This window comes from Molothrus ater, chromosome 2, assembly GCF_012460135.2.
Source record: "Molothrus ater isolate BHLD 08-10-18 breed brown headed cowbird chromosome 2, BPBGC_Mater_1.1, whole genome shotgun sequence".
NCBI lineage: Eukaryota > Metazoa > Chordata > Aves > Passeriformes > Icteridae > Molothrus > Molothrus ater.
Genome location: NC_050479.2, coordinates 113,709,501 through 113,732,082, shown reverse-complemented (window position 1 = coordinate 113,732,082; position 22,582 = coordinate 113,709,501). Strand labels below are relative to the sequence as shown.

The window sequence follows — 22,582 nt, the reverse complement described above, 5'->3', positions numbered from 1 at the left end:
AAAGCAGTTAGGCTGCAGTGCCAGACAAATTCGAACCATGTGAAGTGTAAAAATGCCTCTCTGTGCATTGCATGGGACTGCTGAGACTAAAACTCTTCATATATGTCCACACAAGCCTAAAGTTAGTCATAAAAATCCAGTTCATATTCAAGTGAAGAAGTTGAGTGCTAATACATTAATCAAAATATCAATAAAAATGTAAATACCTAGCAGCATACAAGACATGGGATTAATTAAAAAATCACTGAAACATCTTCTTAGTCTAAAAAAGTACTCTCCTTAAGTTTTACCTTTTGGTGCAAGTTTTCTAAATGGTCAACTAATTTAACCTTTGCATTCTTGTTGATACTATCATATAGTTTTTAAAATTTCAATTGATCCAAAAAAGCTTGAAAATGTCTCATTGTTTGCTAACCCAGTTGTTTTGTCAGTGAGAGCTGCAGATTTAAGATAGAAATTTAATTTTTAATTTTCAGTTTAAGATAGAAAAATAATGGAAATTTGATGATAAATGGCCATTCTAAATACCATGTATTTCTCTTCCTTTTTTGTATTCCTGATTTTGAATTCCATCTTGTCCTATTGTGGTTATTTAATTCTTTTAGGAAACTCTTGATTCTCTCTCCCTCATATGGAAGACTAAAGTCTAAGCATTGTTGCACATGGTGATGCCTTCACTGTTTATTGGTTTATAATGTTAACTGCCTTTACTTTGATTTTTCTCTTTGCTGCATTTTCAGACACTTCCAATTGAATAGTGAAATACAGTAACTGAGCTCTGATGTTACAAAATAGAAATTAAGGCTGACTTCTGTTTAGACAGTATTTAGAACAGAGCTTATTAAGTTTTACATTGTATTCTGGGCATGTATACAAAAAGAAATTAATTAATTAAATGGTCCAAATGTCAGGTTATTTCTCCAAATTATAGCCCAGCCCTGGTTTGGGGCCATATTCCGTTTACCTTAACTCTTACTGTATCTTAAATTCATTGATTGTAGGAGATTTAAGCATAAACTTAGAAGTTATCTGAACAAGGTATTTTCTTTAATTGGGTTCAAGCCTTCTAGCACTTTTCAAACTCACCCATCTAACAGGTATAGCAAAAAAAAGAAACAAACCCAAAAGAATGCACTAAAATTTAAAACTGTGACAGTCCAGCTTGTCATTGACCAGCAAAGAAAGGTTTTGGGCTGGGAATTTTTTCCATTTTGTCTCACCTTGGTGTGGGATTAAAGGTGGCTGAAACATGATGTTCCCTTGATTATTTATCTCCCCACCATGAGCCCATGCAGTGGGATTCTGGTTCTTCCAGACACTCTGGATGTCTCATTTCTGAGCAGCTTTGGGAACCCTGGGGATTAGGGAAGGTATATGAATGTTTTATAATGTTATTGATAACTGCAGACCAGATGTTTTCTAATAAACTGCTGTGAGATAAGTTACTGGTAGCATCTGCAGAGATGTGTGCAAATGAGCTCAAAATAATTAATACTGTGTTAGGAGAAAGCTTGTTTTTAAAAGTTTGTCTGTGTTGGAGCATGCAAGATTGTTTCAGCTTGCCCTGAGAATCTTTTAGAGCAAAATTACCATAATTTATTAGGGGAAAAGCCATTTCTGTTAATCATATATTAATTATTCATAAAATCAGTATTAATTTTACCTTAATGGGAAGTGTTACCAGCTGGGTACTGGGCTTGATAATCTATTCATGTACCAAAAAAAAAAAGAAAGAAGAAAAAAAGAGGGATAAATAGCTTGACTTAAAAAGAAGACATAAAAATGACTTAGGAGAGCATAAAAGCAGCAAGTATGGATATATGAGTTCCCATGGAGCTGGCTACAGCAGGGAAGTTCAGCCTGCTAAGCACTTTGTGTTTTGGCTCTGACACTGGTTTGTGGCATTCAAGTGGAATTGCTGAAGGATGTTTGTTTCACACAAATCCTGTGTGCTTCTCCCAAATTGATTTTAGGAATTTAAATTCAGGATAAATTCTTCCTGCTGGAAGAAAAGAAAAAAAAAAATTGCCATTTTTAAAATTTTGTGAACCATGTGAAATGTGAAAATGCTGTTCAGAGGATGTGTTCAGCCTGGAATGAACATGAAAAAGTGGATCCTCCACTCCGTTAAAGGAGGATTTCAATACTTAGATTATGACTCAGGACTAGAAAGTATATTTTGCTGGAAGTTCAGCAAAATCAAAAGCAGAATGAATTTTCAGAAATTCATTTTAATTAAAATCTTTCTTTTTCTTTCATTTTCTTCTCTTTTTAATTTTTTTTTCTCCTGACTACTAAAAGTTCTTTTGCAAAAAATGAAAACCCAATTAGAAAGGGCATTGGCTGAAGCAGGCAAATTGTAATGCCTGTAAAGTGCAGCTAGTTTTATATGAACAATAAAAGCTTCAGAGGATTCAGCTGATACTAAATTGTTGAGATCAGCTCTAGAGCCTTTTTATTAGGACAGCAAATGTTGAACTTATAAACAGATTTTATTTACATGTTAAGATAAAAGGCTGTTTATTAGAAAAAAATTTTTTTTGAAATGACAGTTACAACCTCCAGTGTGTGATCTGTAAAATACAATCTGATGAATTTTAGCCAAAGCCATGGAAGAGAAGCATTTGGAATGGGAAGTCAACCCAAAAGAAACAAAACAAAATAATTTTTAAAAATTGAACGGCTTTCAGTGAGTCGAGGAAACCCAGACCGGGTCTTGGAACAACTTATGGATCTGGGTGGTCTAAAATTGAACCAATGTTCAAGAATCTTAAGTAATTATTATTTTTTTATGTGTGTGTTTAACATTGATACTATTTCCACGTTGTGGGTGGTGTGTGAACCTATGGTATGCATTCAGTTGTCATGCCTAACCCTGATCAATGCACATAAAAAAATTATGCTATTTTGCAGTTTAGATTTTCCTTTTTTTTTTCATTTTCAAAGAAATGTGGTGAAAAGTGAAGTGTGTATGGGAGCAATTTTCATCTGGAGAACTTACCAAATAATGATGCCAAAGAGGCTGAATTGTGCTGATGGTTATTCCCAGCCATGAGTACCAGGAGCTCCTTGTACTTTAATGCATCCCAGCACCCTTTTAGACTTTCTTATCAAAATGTTAGGAAAGTCTAAAGTCAGAGTTCTGCAGAGTCTGGTAATGATAATACCTCAGCATTATAACAAACAGGTACTGCTGCTATATTGCTCCATATTTCCCACTGAATATATTTCATTGCTAACACTGTAGTAGCAGATCAAAACCATCTGCTGCCTTGCCACCAGTCCTCCTCCAGTGGAGGAGAAAATCTCAGCTTGTTTTCCATGAGGCCAGGGTGCTCCAAGGCAGGAGTACCACGGCTGCAATCCAGCTGCTGCTGTCGGTGCAGAGTGGATGGAAACCTCACTCTTTGCCAAGAGCTGGAACAGAGATAAACTCAGTTTGCTTCTCTCCCTCCCCTCTCCCCCTGCCCCCTCTGCAGCTCCATCCCCCATCACAGTCATAAGGAAGGACAGGACGTCCAGGAACAGCGTGTCCCTCTCCTGGCAGGAGCCTGAGCATCCCAACGGGATCATCTTGGACTACGAGGTCAAATACTACGAAAAGGTGGGAAGGTCAAAGGGGAGGGGTTTGCTCAGCAGTGCTGGGATGAAATCATTGCATCTTGCCTGTGTTAAGGGTTCAGAAACACTCAGGTTTGTACTCAACCTGCCTCAACAGCGCTGGGTGTTGGAACTGCTCAGTTTTTGGTGAAGAGAACATCAGGAAATACAAAGTGAAATCATTGTGTTATCTACCAAGTTCACAGAATTCACAGAATGACTAGGTTAAAAGAGACCTTCAAGATCTCTTGATCCTTGACTCTTGATCTCTTCAAGACCATCAAGTCCAACCCAGCCCCAACACCTCAACTAAACCCTGGCACCCAGTGCCACATCCAGGCTTTGTTAAACACACCCAGGGATGGTGACTCCACCACCTCCCCAGGGAGGCCATTCCAGAACTTTATCACTCTTTCTGTGAAAAACCTTTTCCTGATATCCAGCCTGTACTTCCCTTGGTGCAGCTTGAGGCTGTGTGCTCTGGTTGTGTCAGTGCTGCTGGAGAAAGAGCCCAGCCCCACCTGAGCACAGGCGCCTTTCAGGAGCTGTGTAGAGTGATGAGGGCACCCCTGAGTCTCCTTTTCTCCAGGTTGAACACCCCCAGCTCCCTCAGTTGTTCCTCATAGGGAATCCCCAAGCACATCAAACAAACACAAAGTAATGCAGTCAATATGTAATTCCTTTATTTTCTTATTTTCTCAACTAAAATTTTCTGATTATGCTGTTCTATCATGCTGTCAGTGTCCATCCATTTACCGACATGCTGGTGGCACTTCCCTGTAGCATGAGCATCTTTTACATCAAAATTATTTGGAAAATGTTGGCTGGCCTACTGGGATGGTTTGCACTATGAAAGTTGTTTTTATGAATAACTGAATTATTCATAAATTGCAAGCAAATGACTACAAATGAAAGAAAATCTACCTTCTCCTTTTTATTGAAATTTTCTTTTAGTTACAACTATTTATTTAGACATCCTATAGAGATCTTTATTTACAAAAAAAGTCTTTGTAATAGAATGTTTTTAGGAGGTCTTACTGGTAGAATTGAAAAGACCATAAATTGCCATAGAGATTGAGGAGTGTGGTCTTAGCCATTTTTTGATAGATCTATTGATAGCTCTATTTGATGTATTGCTCCTGGAATTAACAAACTTTGAAAAAAATGCCAGAATTCTGGTTTAATTGAGCATTTGCTCACAGTCTTCATATCTAATAATCAGGCTTGTATTTCATACATACCAGTGAAGATGTAGTGATAATATCCTCTAAGAAATGCTGTTAAAAATACTCCATGAGTATTCAGTTAATCTTTAGAAACTTTTTCTTTCATGAAGCTTTGGAGTGGGACAATGTGGTGTTGGTAGCTCATGCTGCCAACATGAAGAAAGATGGATCAGAAGGCTGGATGATGAAAAAAATTTTCCCAAATTTATGTAGTCTGATTTTGGGAAGAATTTTTTTGCTGAGCTCTTGAACCTCAAAGACCTTGGTAAAAAATCTAAACATATCATGTGCTGGTGATAATGGGGGAAAAAGAAATCATCCAAAACATTTCGACTCAGTCTCACTTAATGGAGCAGCATCTGTGGACTTCCACATTGTTGTTTTTTTTTTTTTTTAATTTCAATTGGGACAGGATCCATTTCAGTCATCCCCAGGAAAGCAGGGCTCCATCACAAGTAACAGGGACTTGGAAGATGAATGCCAACACTCTAAATATCCCCTCTTTCTTCTTCTATCCCAGCCTTACAAGCTGAGCAGGGTGCCCCATGGAATGGGATATCCGTGTGCTCAGCTGGGATCAGCTGTCCTGGCTCTGTCACCTCCCAAATCCTTGTTCACCCCCAGCTTCCTCTTAGGAAAGGTGTAAGAGGCCTTGACACTGCAACCTCTGCTCAGCAACAGCAAAAATATCTCTGTATTATCAAACCTGTCTGTTTTCAGTGCAATTCCCAAAGCTACAGCTGGATATTGTGAAGAAAATTAATTCCACCCCAGCCAAAAACAGCACAGGTGATCTCTTGGGTTTTACTTGCCCCAAAGGGAGAGATTTTTTCCCCCACTGTGCACATTCAGTTAATTTTAATTAAATCAGCAATAAATTTTATTTGTGTTGGTTTGGGATGTTTTGATTATCTTTCTGCACCAAAATTGGGGTTTTCTGTTCAAGAAAATTGCCATGCAGTGCTGTTTTATGCACAGACAGAGCACACAGCTCCTATTCCCACCGGGTGTATCCACTCTCAGGGAGCACTTGGTTGTCAGAAGACAGCTTTATAAGACAACCCTCCAGTCTTAGGGGGCTGATCTTGCACATGTGTTTCTCCCCTTTGAAGTCTGTGATCAAGAGTTCATATGCACCAGACAGTTTTCTTAAACCAGGGAGCCAAGTGCTTGACAATGGGAGCCAGACCATTTAGAGCAAAAGGCTTTTAAAAAGCCAACCTTTCTGGCACCAGCGTTTTTAATGCATGTTCTGCAGGCCCCTTGGGGAGTCAGAAGCCTATTCCTCAGGGTTTATGAGGGGAAAAAAAATTAAAAAGCAAATCTCTTGTCAGAAGACTTGAATCTATGTATTTTTAAGCTTTACAAATAGGTTCAAAACTAATTCTCTGATAAACTTACCTGGGGCCAGAGTAGCTTGTGCAGAATTGTAACTTTTCATTCCTCCACCAAACACCTTTGAAAGATGCTGCTTTTCAGTCTGGGATTCCTGAGCTTGTTACCTTCCCTCCTCTTTTAAAAGGAGAGGTTTCTTTTCAAACTGGTCCGGTCCATTTGATTTTCTGCTTCACAAATCTTCTTGGTTGTGCCCATCAGAAAATCCACTGCTGTTAAGTGAAAATAAACCCTTTAGAATTACCAAATCTGGGTATTTCTCCTGACAAGTCATACCTGATTGCTGGTAGACAGTTTATGTTCAGCCATCCTTTTTCATCCTGCTTGTTTTCACTTGATATGTCTTTTGTCATCTCTTAGAAATTAAAAAACAGAGCATTAATAGAGCAATGCAGGTCAGCCCAATTCTGTCATACATCTTGTTCGTGGCATTATTTTGCTAAGCTGGTCTTAAGGTATTTAGGATATTACCAGATATTTGGAATAAAAAATACAATGTCATGTATATAAATTATAATATCTTGTAGTTTTTATCATGGATTATTGTCATAAAATATGTGAAATATATTCAGTTTCTCAAGGGCAGTTAATTGACCTGCTCATTTGGGGTTTTTTCACCAGTTATTGGCTTTTTGTAGCTGAAAGAGCAGAGTTTTATATGTGTCTAAAGAAATTAGTAGCTACAGCTTTAGGAAGCTATTTCAACTGTTTGGAATTAATCAGAATGGCCTGGGTTGGAAAGGAACTTTATAAGATCATCCATGACTCTCTGCTATAGGCAGGGATAATTTCCACTATCCAGGTTGTCCAAAGCCCCATCCAACCAGGCTTTGAGCACTTCATAGCATGATGAACTGAGTGGCAGTTTTTCAGAACCAGTATTTGGAATAGAATTGTATTTTTCAAAAAAAAAATACAATTTAGAGCTTTATTATGAAGCCCCAGTCAATATTTATTCAAAACATTTAAAAGACACAAAATCTTCTTTCAGAGGGAGACCATATGGAATTTTTAGGCACTTATTTTATGGTAAGGCATAACATTTTATGTTAAGTTAATAGTACTAAATGACACCTCAGTTTAGTTCATCCATATAATGCTGTGCTGAATTTTAAGTGTCTCATCCATCAAAGTGCATAAATAACAAAGCCATGTTTTTCCTTTGCACAAGCCTTATTCTTGCCTCCTCCTTGTCCTTATTGACATAATCATGTTCTCTTGAAAGAGTATCTTGTCATGTGAAGGTACAGAAGAAAGCCATCTCTTAAACACCACTCATAAACTATTAATTGTTGCAACTAAAGATGTGGCTTACAATTAAATCACGTACTCTATTAAGATGGAGTCTTCTGCAAACAATGAATGAAATTCAGCTGCAGGCTCAGGTTGCTAAAATAGATTTGCTTTTGCCATCATAGGAATTGTGTGATCAGTGGTTACAGCCAGCACAGAACTCTGCACTTTGAGGCTGAAAACTGCATTATATTCAAATGCACTTTGTTGCTTTTGAACTCTAATTATTCTGGCTTTAAGTGCAGGTAGACCATGAATACACCACAAGTCTTGTAGGAAATGTCATATCCATGCAGAGCTCACTTCTGCCAATAAGGAAATCTTTATCAGGAGTGCGGCCTCCTCCTAGAAATGTGTACTCAGGTTTTGGCCTCTCAAGTGCACATGAAGCTGATGGAAAAATATTTTCCTTCTATAATATAAGCACTTTCTGTGCTTATCTGGAAAAGGGCAAACCATTCACCCTTCCTGGTATCAATTTAAAATGTCTCCAAAATATGATTTTTGTAAAACAAAGTGTAAAATTATGAAATGTCATTTGCAAATGAGATCCTAACAGCAGTAGGATTTGCTTCCCAGCAAAGGTTGTGTCTGATAAACTATGCAGAAATATTCAGGAAGAAATTGCTTTGTGCATCCAAGTTCAAATTTATCCTCAGAGTGTTTGGTTGAAGTTCTGCTTGGCAGGGACTGACTCTCCTTTTTGTGTATTCCTTCTGCTTATGGCAGCCCTAGTCCTGTATCTCTGAAGTTTTGCTTTATCCCCAGGAAAGATAAACTTGGGCTTTTATGTGGTGTTGCACTGATTTGATTACTACTAACATAAAAAATGACTTACAAAATATGTGTGTAAAAAGCTTCCCATAAACTGAGATACCATGACATCCTCCATACCATTGTTTTAAAGGTTTATTTTCCAAGTTCCAATGTGGATTATTAACAGACAGGGCCATGACTGTGTTTTCCCTTGCACGTATGTATCTGCACCAGAAGGAAATGTTTGCATTTCATAAAAGCAGCCTGAAGCAAGATCAAAATGGATGTCCAGTCATAGCATACACAAAAGATGTTGTGTTTTTAAGACAAGATTATTACGTCTTTGAAATTAAAATAGTTGCCAACATCCAACTGAATGATGAGATAAGGAAAGCCTGCAAATTATAATACTAGGCCTTTGTTAGTTCAAAAATAAATAATTTTACACAAGTCTGTTAGCACTTTACAGTGTCTTCCTGTAAATTTGCTCCTCTGAATTTAGAACAGAGAACTTTTTAAAGAAGTATTGGGAAACTCTGAGGAGGTCCAATGCTGATTTCCTTTTTATTTTTACTGTGCAGAGAACATGGGCCATGGTCAACATTTTTATAGTCATTTTTTGAAGACTGGGTCCAGCTCACCCTATCTGAGGTTTAGATTCTGGATGGTAACTTTTAGGCACTTAGCTGCTTTTTCTGTTTTCTTAATTTTTTTTTTCTTTTTTCCTTTCATTGTGATTTCTCATGGGCATAATGTTGAATACTACATGGAGATCCTGGCAATTTTCCTAAACATGGTGTAAATGTTTCTGTTTCTGTATATCAAAGTACTGCCAAGAACAGGGCACTTAGGCTTCTTTAGCACCAAAGTGAGCAGTTTCTGATGTTCACCTACTAACCTAGAATATCCTGACTCTATTCCTGCAGACAGCAGAGCAAACACACTAAAACAACTCCAGTCACTTGAACTTTACACCTGGAGGTGAAATGGCAATGAGTGTGTTGGGTGTTTTCCAGCCCCTGAGCTCGTGCATTGGCACTGCAGAGCTGTCAGAGTGAAAATGTCAGCCCCTAAGCAGCTAATGCAATGCCATGAGACATGATGAGGATTGGGTGAGATGCTCTGCATCCGACATGGCCTGCGCTGGGCTGCCGCTTTCAGCCCGGCAGGATTCAATGGCCGCAGTGTTCTGCACGGGGCTCAAAGCAAAAGGACATCACACGAAATCCCCACCACCTCCAGAATAAAAAAAAAGTTCATGCTGGGGAACCTAAACAATTGAGATTCTCACAGTTTCCCACATGTGTGGCTGCTGGCCAAGAGGTTTTTTTTTTTTTCCTGAGATTGTTCCAGCTGCCATATTTAGGAAGCCAAAAATGCTCTTTTGGTACAAGATGGCTTTAGTAAAATAAGCAGTACCTCAGGCCCCATATGCATGCTTAGATGTTAAGATTATGTGCTTACAGTGGGACAGAGACATACTTTTATCAGGATTAGCTTTTTACACAGTGTGAAGTGTATCCAAACTTACCAAATTACAAACCAGTCCTTGTCTTATTTTATATAAAAACGTTATGTCAGACATAGGTGACTCTTAAGCAGAGAGGGATTTTGAACATAGTCCAGGACTGAGTTCAGTGTGGTTTTGTCACAATGAGGATGGACACAACTATCTCATAGTTTTTATAGCATAATAGAAAACCAGCTAAATCTGCCTTTTTTCTGAGCTGAGGAACCTGAGTGGGGTTTCCCTTCTGACTGTTATAGAGGTAACCACTGTCTTGTAAAATGTGAGGCAGTAAAAACTGCATCCTGCAACAGCTCTGCAGGGCCCTAAAATGTCTAAGTTGGCCTGTTACAACTTCCAGTTCAGTGCAGTAGGCAAATCTGATTTATGTTTTTTAAAATAATCTTTTAATAATTTTCTTGTTGTATTACAGACCACGGACAAAATGATGCAAAACCATTTAATAAAATGTCATAAACTCAGCATGTCTAATATTTAATTTACAGCACAATACCATAGCAAATCTGATGATTTAAGGTATCTTGTTAAAAGATGATTGAAAACGAATGTTTGCACAAGTATTTGTTAGGCTATAAATATTCAAAAATACACCAATGTCTCCAGGACGGTTGCAGTAATTTAGAACCAACTAGCTCTTTATTTTTTTGGGGTGTGGTTTTAATCTGATAATGTCTTTTTTTCAAAAGCAGGAACAAGAGACAAGCTATACAATTCTGAGAGCCAGGGGCACCAATGTGACCATCAGTGGCCTCAAGCCTGACACCACCTATGTCTTCCAAATCCGAGCCAGGACTGCAGCTGGATATGGCACCAGCAGCCGCAAGTTTGAGTTTGAGACCAGCCCAGACTGTATGTATCTGTTCAAAAGGTTTTTGCTGACATCCTGCCCAGTTCCTGACTGATCTCAATGGCTGCTTTCACTCTTCCTCTAGCTGAGGAAATGTGTCTCATAACTATTTATGATGTGTCTTTCTTGGTAGCACTGCTGGATAGCTTGATGTTTTATCATTAAACTTGAAACAGGCTGTAAAGAAAGTTCTATCCCAGAACTATCACAGGTGGTGTTTACTTCCATTCCCTGCCCTACTTCTACCTCAAGCCAGAAGTGATGCCTTGCTAGACTGTGGCTCTTGCTGAGGGAGGAAGTGTGATAGAAAAACAAAGAGTAGTGTCAAGCCAAATCTTTCACCCTGATTCTATGTATATTTGTGATATATTATGTATTTCATCCCCACTTCTTCCTTCTCCACCCCAGCTCTTATTCTGAAAGGCAAACAAGCTTCATGTTTAAAAACCTTTAGTTACAAATTGCTGTTATGTTGACTTGCAGCTTTGGTATTCAAGTTGAAACTAGAACTCAAGTTAGGACAATTACAGCAAGGAGGAAACAATCTGTTGCACAGATTAAAAAAACCTAACAGATTAGAGGTTAATGTGTTTTCTCTGCAAAGTAATGTTACCAAAAGAAGAGGAAATTGAAAAAGTAGAAATGTGTAAGGAGACTGGGGTGCACATCTCAAAAAGAGATGCACAAATTACACAGATGACCAACAAATGGCATGAGTTTGTTGCTGTGTTACCCAGTTATCCTAAATCGGTGCAGCTGTGGGTAACAGGCACAGATGGGGATGGGGTGACCCTAAACAGAGGCTCTCTAACCAGTGTGGGCCAGGAATGGTAGCTGGACACTGGTCCTCACAGCAAAGGTCTCAAGCTATCCTGTCATTTTGTAAGAGTTCATTTTGTAAAGTTCCATGCTCAGGGACCACAGGGAGATACCCAAAATAAGGCAGAAAATAGCCCTTATTTTCCCTGTAGACATCTGTGCCTGTGTGCCCTGGCTTTCCACAACCTTCATGTGGATGTTGTCAGGCTTAACTGGGAAACTTAGCTCCTGAAAGCACTTTCCATCATACAGAAGGGGAAGTGAAGGTGATTGTGGGATTTCTTGCCAAGGAAATGTTCCTTACTGAGCATGACATAAAGTATATATGGCATACATGACATGTATGTTTGTTTTTATGTATATGTTTTTATATTAGCATCATTTTGCCAGTAGTTGCTACAATTAGCAAAAGTAAAAAATTGAGAGTAGCAGAAACAGCTTTGGTAAATTGGCAAAGATGGTTGCAGTCTTAAGTTTTCTTCCCTTGTATTTATTTGTTTGATGAAAAATTATGCCCTTATGAATTAAATATCTGCCAGGAGACCAAATGCTATATAATGATGCCTGTCCCCTATGTGCATGTAAATTCTGATGTCACCAATGAGATGTGAGTGTGTATGTGAGGTTATTACCATGTTTTTGTGTTGCCTTTGCAGCCTTCTCCATCTCCAGTGAGAACAGCCAGGTGGTGCTGATTGCCATTTCAGCAGCAGTGGCCATCATCCTCCTCACAGTGGTGGTGTATGTCTTGATTGGGAGGTGAGTCTGGGGTCTGATTTGCACATTTTCTCCTGTTGCCCCATCCCAGGGGGCCCTGGTGACAGTGGCACGTGGGGTGTCATGGTGTGGTTGTTTTTTAATCCTTTGTCTGCTGCCCAGGAGTTCCAAGCACTGCTCACAGTCAGTAATGAGCCTGCTCACGTTAGCAGCCCAAATCATGCAGCAGTTGTTAAAAAATGCTATAAACACATTCTCAGGCAATTGTAAAATTAAACTGTAGGGGTCAAAAATCAACAAATCCTCTCATTAGCCAATTTCCTCAAATTCCCTGAGAACATCACATGCCTCTATAGGGCACAGAGAATGTAAATATCATTAAACTTTCAAACAGGCTTTTAATTGTGCAGGGAAAACATTCTATTCTGTTTCCACCTGCAGTTAACACATAAAATTCTCTGTATTAATTTTTTTTTCTCTTTGCTTGTAGATTCTGTGGATACAAAAAGTCTAAACATGGCACTGATGAGAAAAGGCTGCATTTTGGGAATGGCCATTGTAAGTTACTGAAGCCTTTTAATGCTTCCAGATCTGTTGAATTCCTCCCCTAGGTAACTGATATTTTTCAATTAAAAAAAAAAAAAGAGCCATACCTCACTTAAACCAAGGTGAAATTAGGAAGAGAATTATCCCTTCTCTTGTGGGTAAGGGGATTTTCCCCAAACAATTATTCTTTGTTTCAGCTTCTTTCATCTGTGTTCAGGTTAGTAATGAGCAAAACATCTCTGTCTGTATTCAAACAATGCATGTGGTTGGAATTGTGATATTGATCCTGCTGAGCAGGACTGAAATCCAGAATACAACTGCAGCTTCCTCATCATATAAAGTATAAAAAATATATTTTCCTTCTTTACAGCAAAATATAAATAAACTAAACCCACTTTGATGAACACTAAAGCTGCTGTGAAAATTGCTTGCTTGAAAAAGTTCACCTACAATTAAATGTAATAATCTGATTCTGGATCCCCTTTGCAATGTGCATAATTTTGTTACACTTTTCCATAGCAGAGCTGTGGATCCTGAAGGTTGGTTCACAGGCAAAACTCCATCCATAAACCCTTTAAAACAGGAAAAAAAAAAAGTTTTGGAGCAGGAGAGGCTGAGGGGAAAAGAAGGCGATAGCCTAATTCCTGATCAGGGATGGGAGGATTACTTGGTTGGTTTTTCATTTAATCACTGTACTTTGGATTTTTAAATCCTTACAGGAAAAGATAAGGCCCCTAATAGACACCAAGACAAGAAAATCTTTTTTTTTCACCCACATAATTCTTGATGTCTAATGAGTTTTTGTTTAATAAGAAGCAGTAGTTCATCTTTGTTTCAGCTCCAGATGAGTGTCCTGCTACACCCTGTAAACCATGGTTGAACCACGTATTTCTGTTGTTTAGCATGTTGTACCATTAATATCTGTGGGGGTTTTTGCACACAACGTTGGCACTACGGTTTGCAAGAAAAGAGCTGCTGGTACCATAATCAGGTGGCCCCTCCCCAAATATAAGTGAATTAACATTTTAATGAGGGATTTACCTGCAGTAGCTGGAAATTAGAGCTGCTTCCCAATCCTCGTGACAATGGAATAACTGTTCTCTGACTGTTCAAATTATTATTCTTTAAAGTTTCCTTATCTCCAGAGAACCAAGAGCAGGAATATCCACCATTTCTGTCTCCTTCCCCAGCACTGTCAGGGAATACACAAGCTGCAGCCCAACAACTGCTAACCAACTATTCTCAAAAAAATCTCTAAGGTTACATGTGGCCCATAGAATTAATGCTTCATCATCCAAATTTAATGAGGTTATAAAATAAAAGCAGCCAGTAAAATAAGTGTCACAGACAAATAACAGGTCAGAATTTGCTCTCCTTACTCCCACACAATGGAAAGTTGCAATCACTATTCTTAAACATGGCAGTGCTGTTAAATTCCTGTGGATTAAATTGCTTTTAATTTGGCTTTAGATATTTATGTACTGTTTTCTGAGTAGTGCCATGCTGATTCAGTATGCAGTAAGACCAGAGCCAATCAAGGGCCTGGTATGTCTGTTAGAAATTCTTGAAAATTATTTATTATGGATTTTGCAGATATTTATCTGTTAGAATTTGTAAGTATGTACGTGTGTGGCTGTTGAAATTTTTAATCTACCCAATTACAGTCATTCCCAAAGAGTAAGAAAATTGCTCCCATGAATTGAAAAAGGACAAAGTAACTTCCATGGCTGTCGTAAACTTTCAGCATCCTATACACAGCAGCTGGTTTATTTCAGTCAGTTTACTCTGAATTACTTTTAAAAAGGCTCCAGCCATGAGCTATTCCCTGCAGCCTTATTACAAATCCTATAATATTACTTCAAAGGAATAAAAATGTTTCACCTCCTCAGATCCTCTCCCTTTGCCTCCTCTGGCTGGGCCTTTTTATTTTTTTGCTACCTTTAGGGCAATTTGTGCCGTTAAAATGAAAATGTAAATTATTATGTTTGCACAGAATGAGCTGTAAAGTAGTGCAGCTTAACACATGTGCACGTGTTTATTATCTGTATTTCAAGACAGAATCCAGTTACTGCACAGGCTGCCCTTAATTATTGGTGTGAAGGGATTATTCTCCTTGCAGCCACCATCACCTGATCTTGGGAACCTCTGGGGTCAGCATTAAAAATCCCAAGCCAAAAACCCCATAGTGCAAAAGCTTTTAATTGTTATTTTTATTGGGGATGTGAGGGGGCCTGTAATGCACATTCAGCATGGACGGGAAGGAGCATTTACAAGACTTTTAACCAACAGCAATATACAGCCAATTACTTTTGTTTTACTTGCAGGTAATTCTGTAATCATCAGGCTCTTGAAGGAAACACAGTTGACTTTTAAGGCTGTGCACACCCAGCCCTTGTGTTGGGAGCTTGGCTCTTACTTTGCTTTGTTTTCAAGGCAATTAGCTTGGGAACTCAGTTTTATCATTTTTTGTTTGTTGCTGTGTTACCCAGTTATCATAACTGGTATGATTATATTCTGAGGCCAATAAATCCTCATAAAATTGAGGGTTTTTTCCTTTTTATACATACACTTTGCATTGTTTGATAAAACAATTTTGTGTTCTCAAGGTCCAAAGCTTTTTTTTTCCCTATCTTTGCAACCCCAACAAAAAAAGGTTTAACTTTTTAGCAGTGAAAAAAATGCTGCACTATAATAATGCTAAGCTGGAAAGGATATTACTGAGTGGTTCAGAGCAGTGTTTGTTGAAGGAGTTAATATCTTTTACAAGACCTACTGGTACAGTTAGGGAAAGCTGGAATACATGTCTGGGAATGTAGGGTTTGTGTCAGAAGCAGAAAACTTCAAGCTGAGTATTTCACTTTTTGTTAATAAAACATATTCCTGTTGTAAAAAGAGTACAACAGAGGCAGGCACAGAAAGGACTGGGTGCAAACACAAGCAAGGCTTTGAGTTGGGCAGGGGGAATGAGGCTGTGCTTTGCTTTCAGCATTTTTGTTGGAGGCAAAGATTGGCAATGATCTCTTCCAGCAATCCCTAGCCAAGAAACTCTAGAGGTGCCCAAAATAATAACATGGATCTATGGGGAGCAAAGCTTTAGAACCAGCCTTTATTCAGAACAATTATCTGCCATCCTTGGATGTTCTGGCAGAGAGATTGAGGCAGGGGTGCATTTCTTTTAATGTATAAGTTTCTTATTATGCATCTTGTTGATGGACTTTGGGAAAAAAAAAGCTGGAGTTAATCTGATTTCTTAATATATTCCTAAGAACTTGTCAGTTTGACTGTAGCAACACATTTTTTTTCTTGCCCCTTTTTTGTTCCTATGGAAGGGGTCAATTTAAGGCAGCATCTAAATGTTGCCTTAAATGTCAGATGTTTGAAATGGGTTGTCACTGCTTCTCTGCACTACATTAGTGTCTGGTTTCATGCTGTACAAAGATTCTGAGGACCCACAAAAACCAGTTTGGTTTGAAGAATATCCTTCTTCAAAGGAAATTCTTTCCTTCCTCTTCCTTCTATTGATTTGGTTTCTGTTGTCTCATGAGCTTTATTTCAAGTCTAAGTAACATTCTCTCTCTGAATTTGTTTTTACACAGTAAAGCTCCCAGGTCTGAGAACTTATGTAGATCCACACACATATGAGGATCCCAACCAAGCTGTGCATGAATTTGCTAAGGAACTGGATGCTTCCAATATATCCATTGATAAAGTAGTTGGAGCAGGTAATGATCACCAGATATACTGAACTAAAGATAGATTTTTGCTGTGTATATACTGTTTTATGTCTTTAAGTTCATAGTTGTGACTGGAAAGAAAATGTTCTAGAAAGTCTTCAAATTAGTAGGTCACATTTGCAGCTGATTTCAGTGCAAAGTCAAAGGCACACAATTTTCTATTTCTTTTTTTTTCTCAAAGAAAGGAGACAGCAAGACAGCTTTTCTAAGGACACCAAGCCCATACTTGAGTGCACCACTGTTGGAAGGGAAAAGCTCATTCTGCCTCACTTCTATGTTTCTCTTTAAAATCTGTCAGCACAGAAAATGTTATCAACTGTGAAGATGTTTTCTTTTTTTATTCTCTTTCCCCATAAAAGGACTCTTGACTATTATGACTTGAGTGAAACCACAAACTCATTTCATAGCAGTCACCATGCATCCATCAGGCTGCAGTGACCTTTGGCCATTGGATTGATTTTGGTCACTGCTTTGGATTTGAATTATTGATTTAGGAGGAAAGGGTTGTCTGTCCAATAACTGGTTGTCTGAGCCATAAAGATGCCACAGGTTGTTGGATTTACAGGAAACAAGGCTGGTGAAATGATCAGATTTTGTATCAGAGAAGCCAGATTACAGAAATTCTCATTACACTGAGTGTTGCAATGGAGCATGTAGCTCCTGATGGAATGTGTGCTTGCTCCTTGAAGTGAAGTGGCAGATTGTCTCATTGAGCCAGAAGATCATGGAGTGTTGCCTTCCTCCTATATTAAAGCATTTATGAGGAGTACTATTGATTTTTAATCCGTTGAAAAATACTTGTTCCTTTATTATTGATTTTTTTGGCTTCTCTCTAAGTATATGGCTTGAATTAAAACCATGAGACGTGAGAGACAGACTCTGAGTGCACAGCAAAAGATTTTCAGCTGGAAAAAGTGCAGAACCCAAGGTACTGTACTCAGTGCATCTCCTGAATCACCCAGCAAACAAAGGAACAGTTTTCATCCTCTCCTACTGAGAAGCTACTCAACTCTTGTTAGGTTGAATTTATTTTGTGGAAAGGTGGAATCCATGTTCCTTGCTGGTTTTAATTTTGCCCCACAAGAGTGCACTGTTCTCCATCATCTTCAGTTAAGGCAGCAAAGCTGCCTTACTGCACAAAGCAGGGAATTTGTGTGGAGGCGGAGAAGGAGGAACACTCTAAATTTAAGTCCAGGAGCAGTGTGTTTCCTTGTAGGACTTTCAGGAGCCCCACAAATGCAAACTTTCTAAATTTGGGCTGTGTGCAATTTATGAATCTAGAAAAGGAGTTCCTAGGATCATGTAATGTTTTACAGCTTGCTGGTTCTGACCTGTTTTTAGTTAAGATGCATAGCAGAATGCTAAGTAAACCAAATTTTGTCCAATATGGCCTCTGGAAACAGAGACAAAAATTTTGAGAGTCAGGTGTTTTAAAAGCCTCTCTGCTCCACTGCAGTGAGAATCACAGTTTATTCTGGGTTGGAAGGGACCCCCAAGGATTGTGGAGCCCAACTTTCAAATGAATGGCCCCCACAGGGATTGAACCTGCACCTTGGCATTACCAGCACCCTGCTCAAACCAACTGAGCCAAGTGGCAGAGGGCTCCTGCAAGCTTTTTACATTAAAACTTGCATTCAAGCTGTAATAACACCTTTTTTTGGGCACCATAAATCAGTTCATGTAGTCTGGAGCACATGAGGCATTATAGTTAACATTTCCTCTTAGCAGTTGCTTGAGATGCCATCAGGAAGAGCCAGGAAGGGAAGAACAGATGAAAATCAGGCCACAGAGGGCTGGGAGCTCCCAAAATGAGTTTGTGGCATCACTTTACCCTGCTATTACCCCCAGCACGGGGTAGCTTTCACATTCAGAGTGCTCTGAGGCAACTTCTGCAGGAACACTTCTCCCCAAAACCAGAAAGGCATTTCCTGCCTCTTACTGAGTCAATGACTTGTTTGAGTGAATGACTTGGTCTCTTCCTGCCCTTGTCCTTTGCAAGGCAAGTGTGGATGAAATTATAAAAAAAAAAAGACAGGGATTTGAGAAGAAGGGATTCATTTAACTGCCCTGGAGTGTGACGTAAGTAATGAGACCTTCAAGTCAGGCAAGCAGTCTCGACATTCTGAAGTGCTCCAAGCAGTTTTTCACAGCTTTAGCCAGAAGTCTCTGAAAAGAGAGGGCTTTCAGAGCTTACATAGCTTTGAAAACATACACAAATGAAATAAGGAAATATTCTTATCCAAAAGAACCTCAAGAAAAACACAAGGGATTTTAGTGGGAGGCTAAGCATAAGAAAATTGAGGTCAGAAGCCACTTTTTCAGACTTTTCTTTACAGTAATTTTTTCTTTTAAAATAACTCACTTATTTTTATGGATTCAGTTCAACAAACCACTTCAGGAGTTTAAATCCAACCGGGCAGTAGGAGAATACTGAAGAAAGTACTTTATTGATTTGGGGTGGATTTAACGATGTGCTTTGCTAAACAATAAAGCAAGCATTTGCTTTTCTTCCAAAGAAGAAATATGTTTGTAGCACAACATCTTGTTAATCAAATTGCTCACAAAATTCAGGGGCTATCTGTCTCTGAACTTACTGTGAAGGTTTGCAGTGTCCCAGTGAACGTGGCTAATGTTCCCAAGGTTTATGAAATGTTGAACTTTGATGCATCTCCAAATCTGAGGGAGTTCTTTGCACAGATTTAAAATGCAGCAAAGTGAAGGGAATAGCTGATTTCACAGAATCTTCATTTACTGTTCCCCTGAGTCCAAATGCACAGCAAACACCATCCCCTGATGTAGTAAATAACCTCTTTTAAAAGAAATTAAGATATCCTGAAGAGAGATCTTTGTGCCATGAACAGCCCTCCTAAATAATCCCTATCAGCTTCCCACATGTAAATAGACATACCAGTCAGCAGGGCAGGTTATTCAATCTTTATGTGTGGGGTGTAATTAAAAATAAACACCTCAGGAAGGCTTTGTATGAAAAGCCATCATTCTCATATCTTACAGTCAGTGCCAGGTTTTCCACTCAAGCACAAGCCCTTGTTCCTCCTAAGCAGTGTCTGGTGAGACCCAGTCCATTTCTTACTGGGATCATATAATAATAATTTGCAGAAAAAATTGTGGTGTGACTGCAGGGGTCTCTATGGGTGTTGACCAGATAAATGTATTTAGCATCCATGCTGCCCTGGAGATTAAAAATCATAGGTTAATGTAGTTGGGCTGCCTGGGGAGCTCTTTCCAATGAAATGATTTTCCAAGAAAGTGAACCTGCTTTATATCCATAGACAACAGCAAACTTCATTGCTAGAAAGAGCCCATCTTTTATTCTCTTGAAGCATCTGCTGGCCTTGAGGTACTTTTGGAATCTGATTAATCACTCAAGCTCTGGGTTGTTCAGCCATGGCTGAATGGGACTGTGTTGATGGATATTACCCATAACCTTTTCCTTCCCAGAAGTTAAACAAATATCAGAGACATGATTCCAGCTTTAAAATGAAGGATTGATTTCTGGGCTGCTGGCTGAAATCATAGCTAAAGTCTCCATTGACAGTAACTGTAAAATAGTTCTAAGAGCTTAGCTTGTTATAGCTTTTGTGACCATTAAAACATCAAGAAAATGGATTTGGAAGCAGGGTGCTACAAGATTTATTTCAAGCATTTTTTCCGCCTTCCCTCTGTTTTCAAGATGTGCTTTGGTCTTCCTATTTTGTGGTGCTCTGAAAGTATTGAGCTGGGATGGGTGTTTGAACTTCTGGTAAAGTATAATGGTCATTTGGGCTTGCAGAAGTTGAATGCTTTTAATTAGGTCTGAAAAGAACTCAACTCCCTTTAGTTACTAGTAACAGCTTTTAAAATTTGTTTTCTGAGCTGCTGCCACTCTTGGCAGCCTGAAATACAAACAGCGTTAGAATCAAAGGATGTAATGTCAGTGCTTTTTTACAATATGTATGTACATAAAAGTATATCTTCCTTTGAGTGGTTATTACCTTGATAGTACAGTTCTATGCCTAGAGGATGAAGCAGCTGGTGGTAAGATATGGTAACATTAATTTCTATGTTGTTGACTCAAATCTAGCCTGGGTTAGCAACAGAGAAAGGTCATTGCCATATCACACATTTATTCAGGCCTTTTTTGATTAACTTGGCTGTCTAAAAAATAAAAATATTCAGAAAAGAAAAGCTGAAAAGGGGCATTGAAATCAGTTGCTGCTCAAATAATAATATATTGAAACTTCCTTATGTGATCTGTGTAAAAATTATTCAACAGAAAAAAACATTCAAGTGAGGTGTCTTGTTCCAACAGTTTTCTGTATATTTAATACTTCCTCTTTTGAATGCTAAGATGATTTTCCTTGTGCTTTGCTCTTGCATATTGCAAAAGGATAAACCAGTGTACACCACATTCGAGGGGCTTTTTTGAGTGCTGATTCTTCTTCCTTGAATCCCTACAGAAAAACCACATTTCAGCTTTCATCACTTTTCCATTCTCTTTTTTTAGGAGAATTTGGAGAAGTGTGCAGTGGACGCCTGAAGCTGCCTTCTAAAAAGGAAATTTCAGTGGCCATCAAAACCCTGAAAGTTGGCTACACAGAGAAGCAGAGGAGGGACTTCCTGGGAGAAGCCAGCATCATGGGCCAGTTTGACCACCCCAACATCATCCGGCTGGAGGGAGTCGTCACTAAAAGTAAGGAATTCCAGCTAAATAATTATCTGATTTGCTGATCAGTCAAAGGAGACAAAAAGTGAATTATGAATGAAGTCATCCAGGTTTATGCTCTGCAAAAAGCTCAATAATAAATTGGCAGGTTTAATAAACTCCAGAGTTAGGAATTGCTCCAAAATTGCTCCAAAAGGGCCAGGAGACACTGGGTGATGATCTGGTAAGGAGTCGTGGAGACTGATGAGGCTTCTAATTGCACTGACCTTCACTGTGTTCTGCTTTCAGCTAAGTCATTAGATTTGTCATTAGCACTAATTAATGAACAGCCTAGCTGGTACAACAACTGGTTCTAGTGAATCATTAAATAAAGCCAAACTTTTCCCTAGATGGTTTTCATGCAGGGGAAGTACTGCATGGGATATTCAATATGTACAAGCACAACGCATGTTAAAGCTCCAGAATTCCAGAATTCAAACATCTCAGTAAAAATCTCAAAGAAGAAGTCTTGAGGATTTAATCTATCAGTAGTAAAATTAATTTTATCTCTGTCCTTATATATATATATATTTACTTAAATGCCTTTTCTAAATCTGCTTTTTGGTGTTTTGGTGCTTAAGTTATGTTTTTGCTTGGGTGTTTTTGTTTTTGTTAAAGCATATTCTTCATCCTTGTTTATGATAACAAATCACCTTCTCTTTTTGAGATCAAAAAAATTTCACTGAAACCTCCATGTACATGTGGTACCCTCTTGGAAAAGTAATATATTTCAATAACCCTCTTCAGCCACATTTTCTATATATCCACTGCAGAGTGAAGAGATACATTTAGCAATCAAATTTATCTACCTATATTAGTTATTAAGTGGGAGATCAATAATATTTTATATGAGGCAATCTTAAAAAAAAAAAAAGGAGTGCTCCAAGATTTTTTATGGGAGCAAAAAACATTGGTGGGATATTTTCTTCTTCGTCCCAGAGGACCCTCCTGGCAAAGCAGGTCTTTGCTATTTCAGTGATCAGCTTGGAATTGCTGAGGATGTTTCTAGTTTAAGTGGATAGAAACATACCACACACTTTGGGTTTAAGTAGATGGTTTTATTAGTTTGAAGAAAATTTTGGTTTTTAATTGTGTGATTCAAAGTTTAACAAGGATAGGCTTGAAAAAATTTCATAGCATACTGCTGAAAAGTATAAGAAATGAAAACCCCACCAGAATATGTCTAAAAGTCACTAGTGAAAGGTATGTAAAACACTACATGTTGTGAAGAGTCACAATTATAATAATAATAATGCCTTCTCTATATGTGATTCATGAAATTCTATTTTGCTGATTTCAATAACAAAGAAATTATTGTTTATCTTAGGTCTCACAGTCCTATTAGGAAAGGTCTGCCTGCATAAATTGAGGTTTATCTCCTGCTTTGTAGTGACACACATTTTGTACAGTCAGAATAAG

At 38.5% G+C, this 22,582-nt stretch overlaps 1 protein-coding gene across 2 annotated transcripts in view; it reads left to right on the top strand.

The window, feature by feature from the left end:
• EPHA3 (EPH receptor A3) overlaps positions 1-22,582 on the top strand; it is a 177,048-nt gene that overhangs the window by 124,184 nt on the left and 30,282 nt on the right. The window contains exons 6-11 of one of the 2 annotated variants that reach the window (XM_036389286.2): positions 3,480-3,604; positions 10,488-10,647; positions 12,121-12,223; positions 12,672-12,739; positions 16,324-16,449; positions 20,966-21,151. In XM_036389286.2, coding sequence (XP_036245179.1) covers positions 3,480-3,604; positions 10,488-10,647; positions 12,121-12,223; positions 12,672-12,739; positions 16,324-16,449; positions 20,966-21,151 — 768 coding nt within the window. Of the gene's footprint in view, positions 1-3,479; positions 3,605-10,484; positions 10,648-12,120; positions 12,224-12,671; positions 12,740-16,323; positions 16,450-20,965; positions 21,152-22,582 lie in introns of both variants that reach the window. The other variant, XM_036389285.2, reaches the window with a different exon arrangement.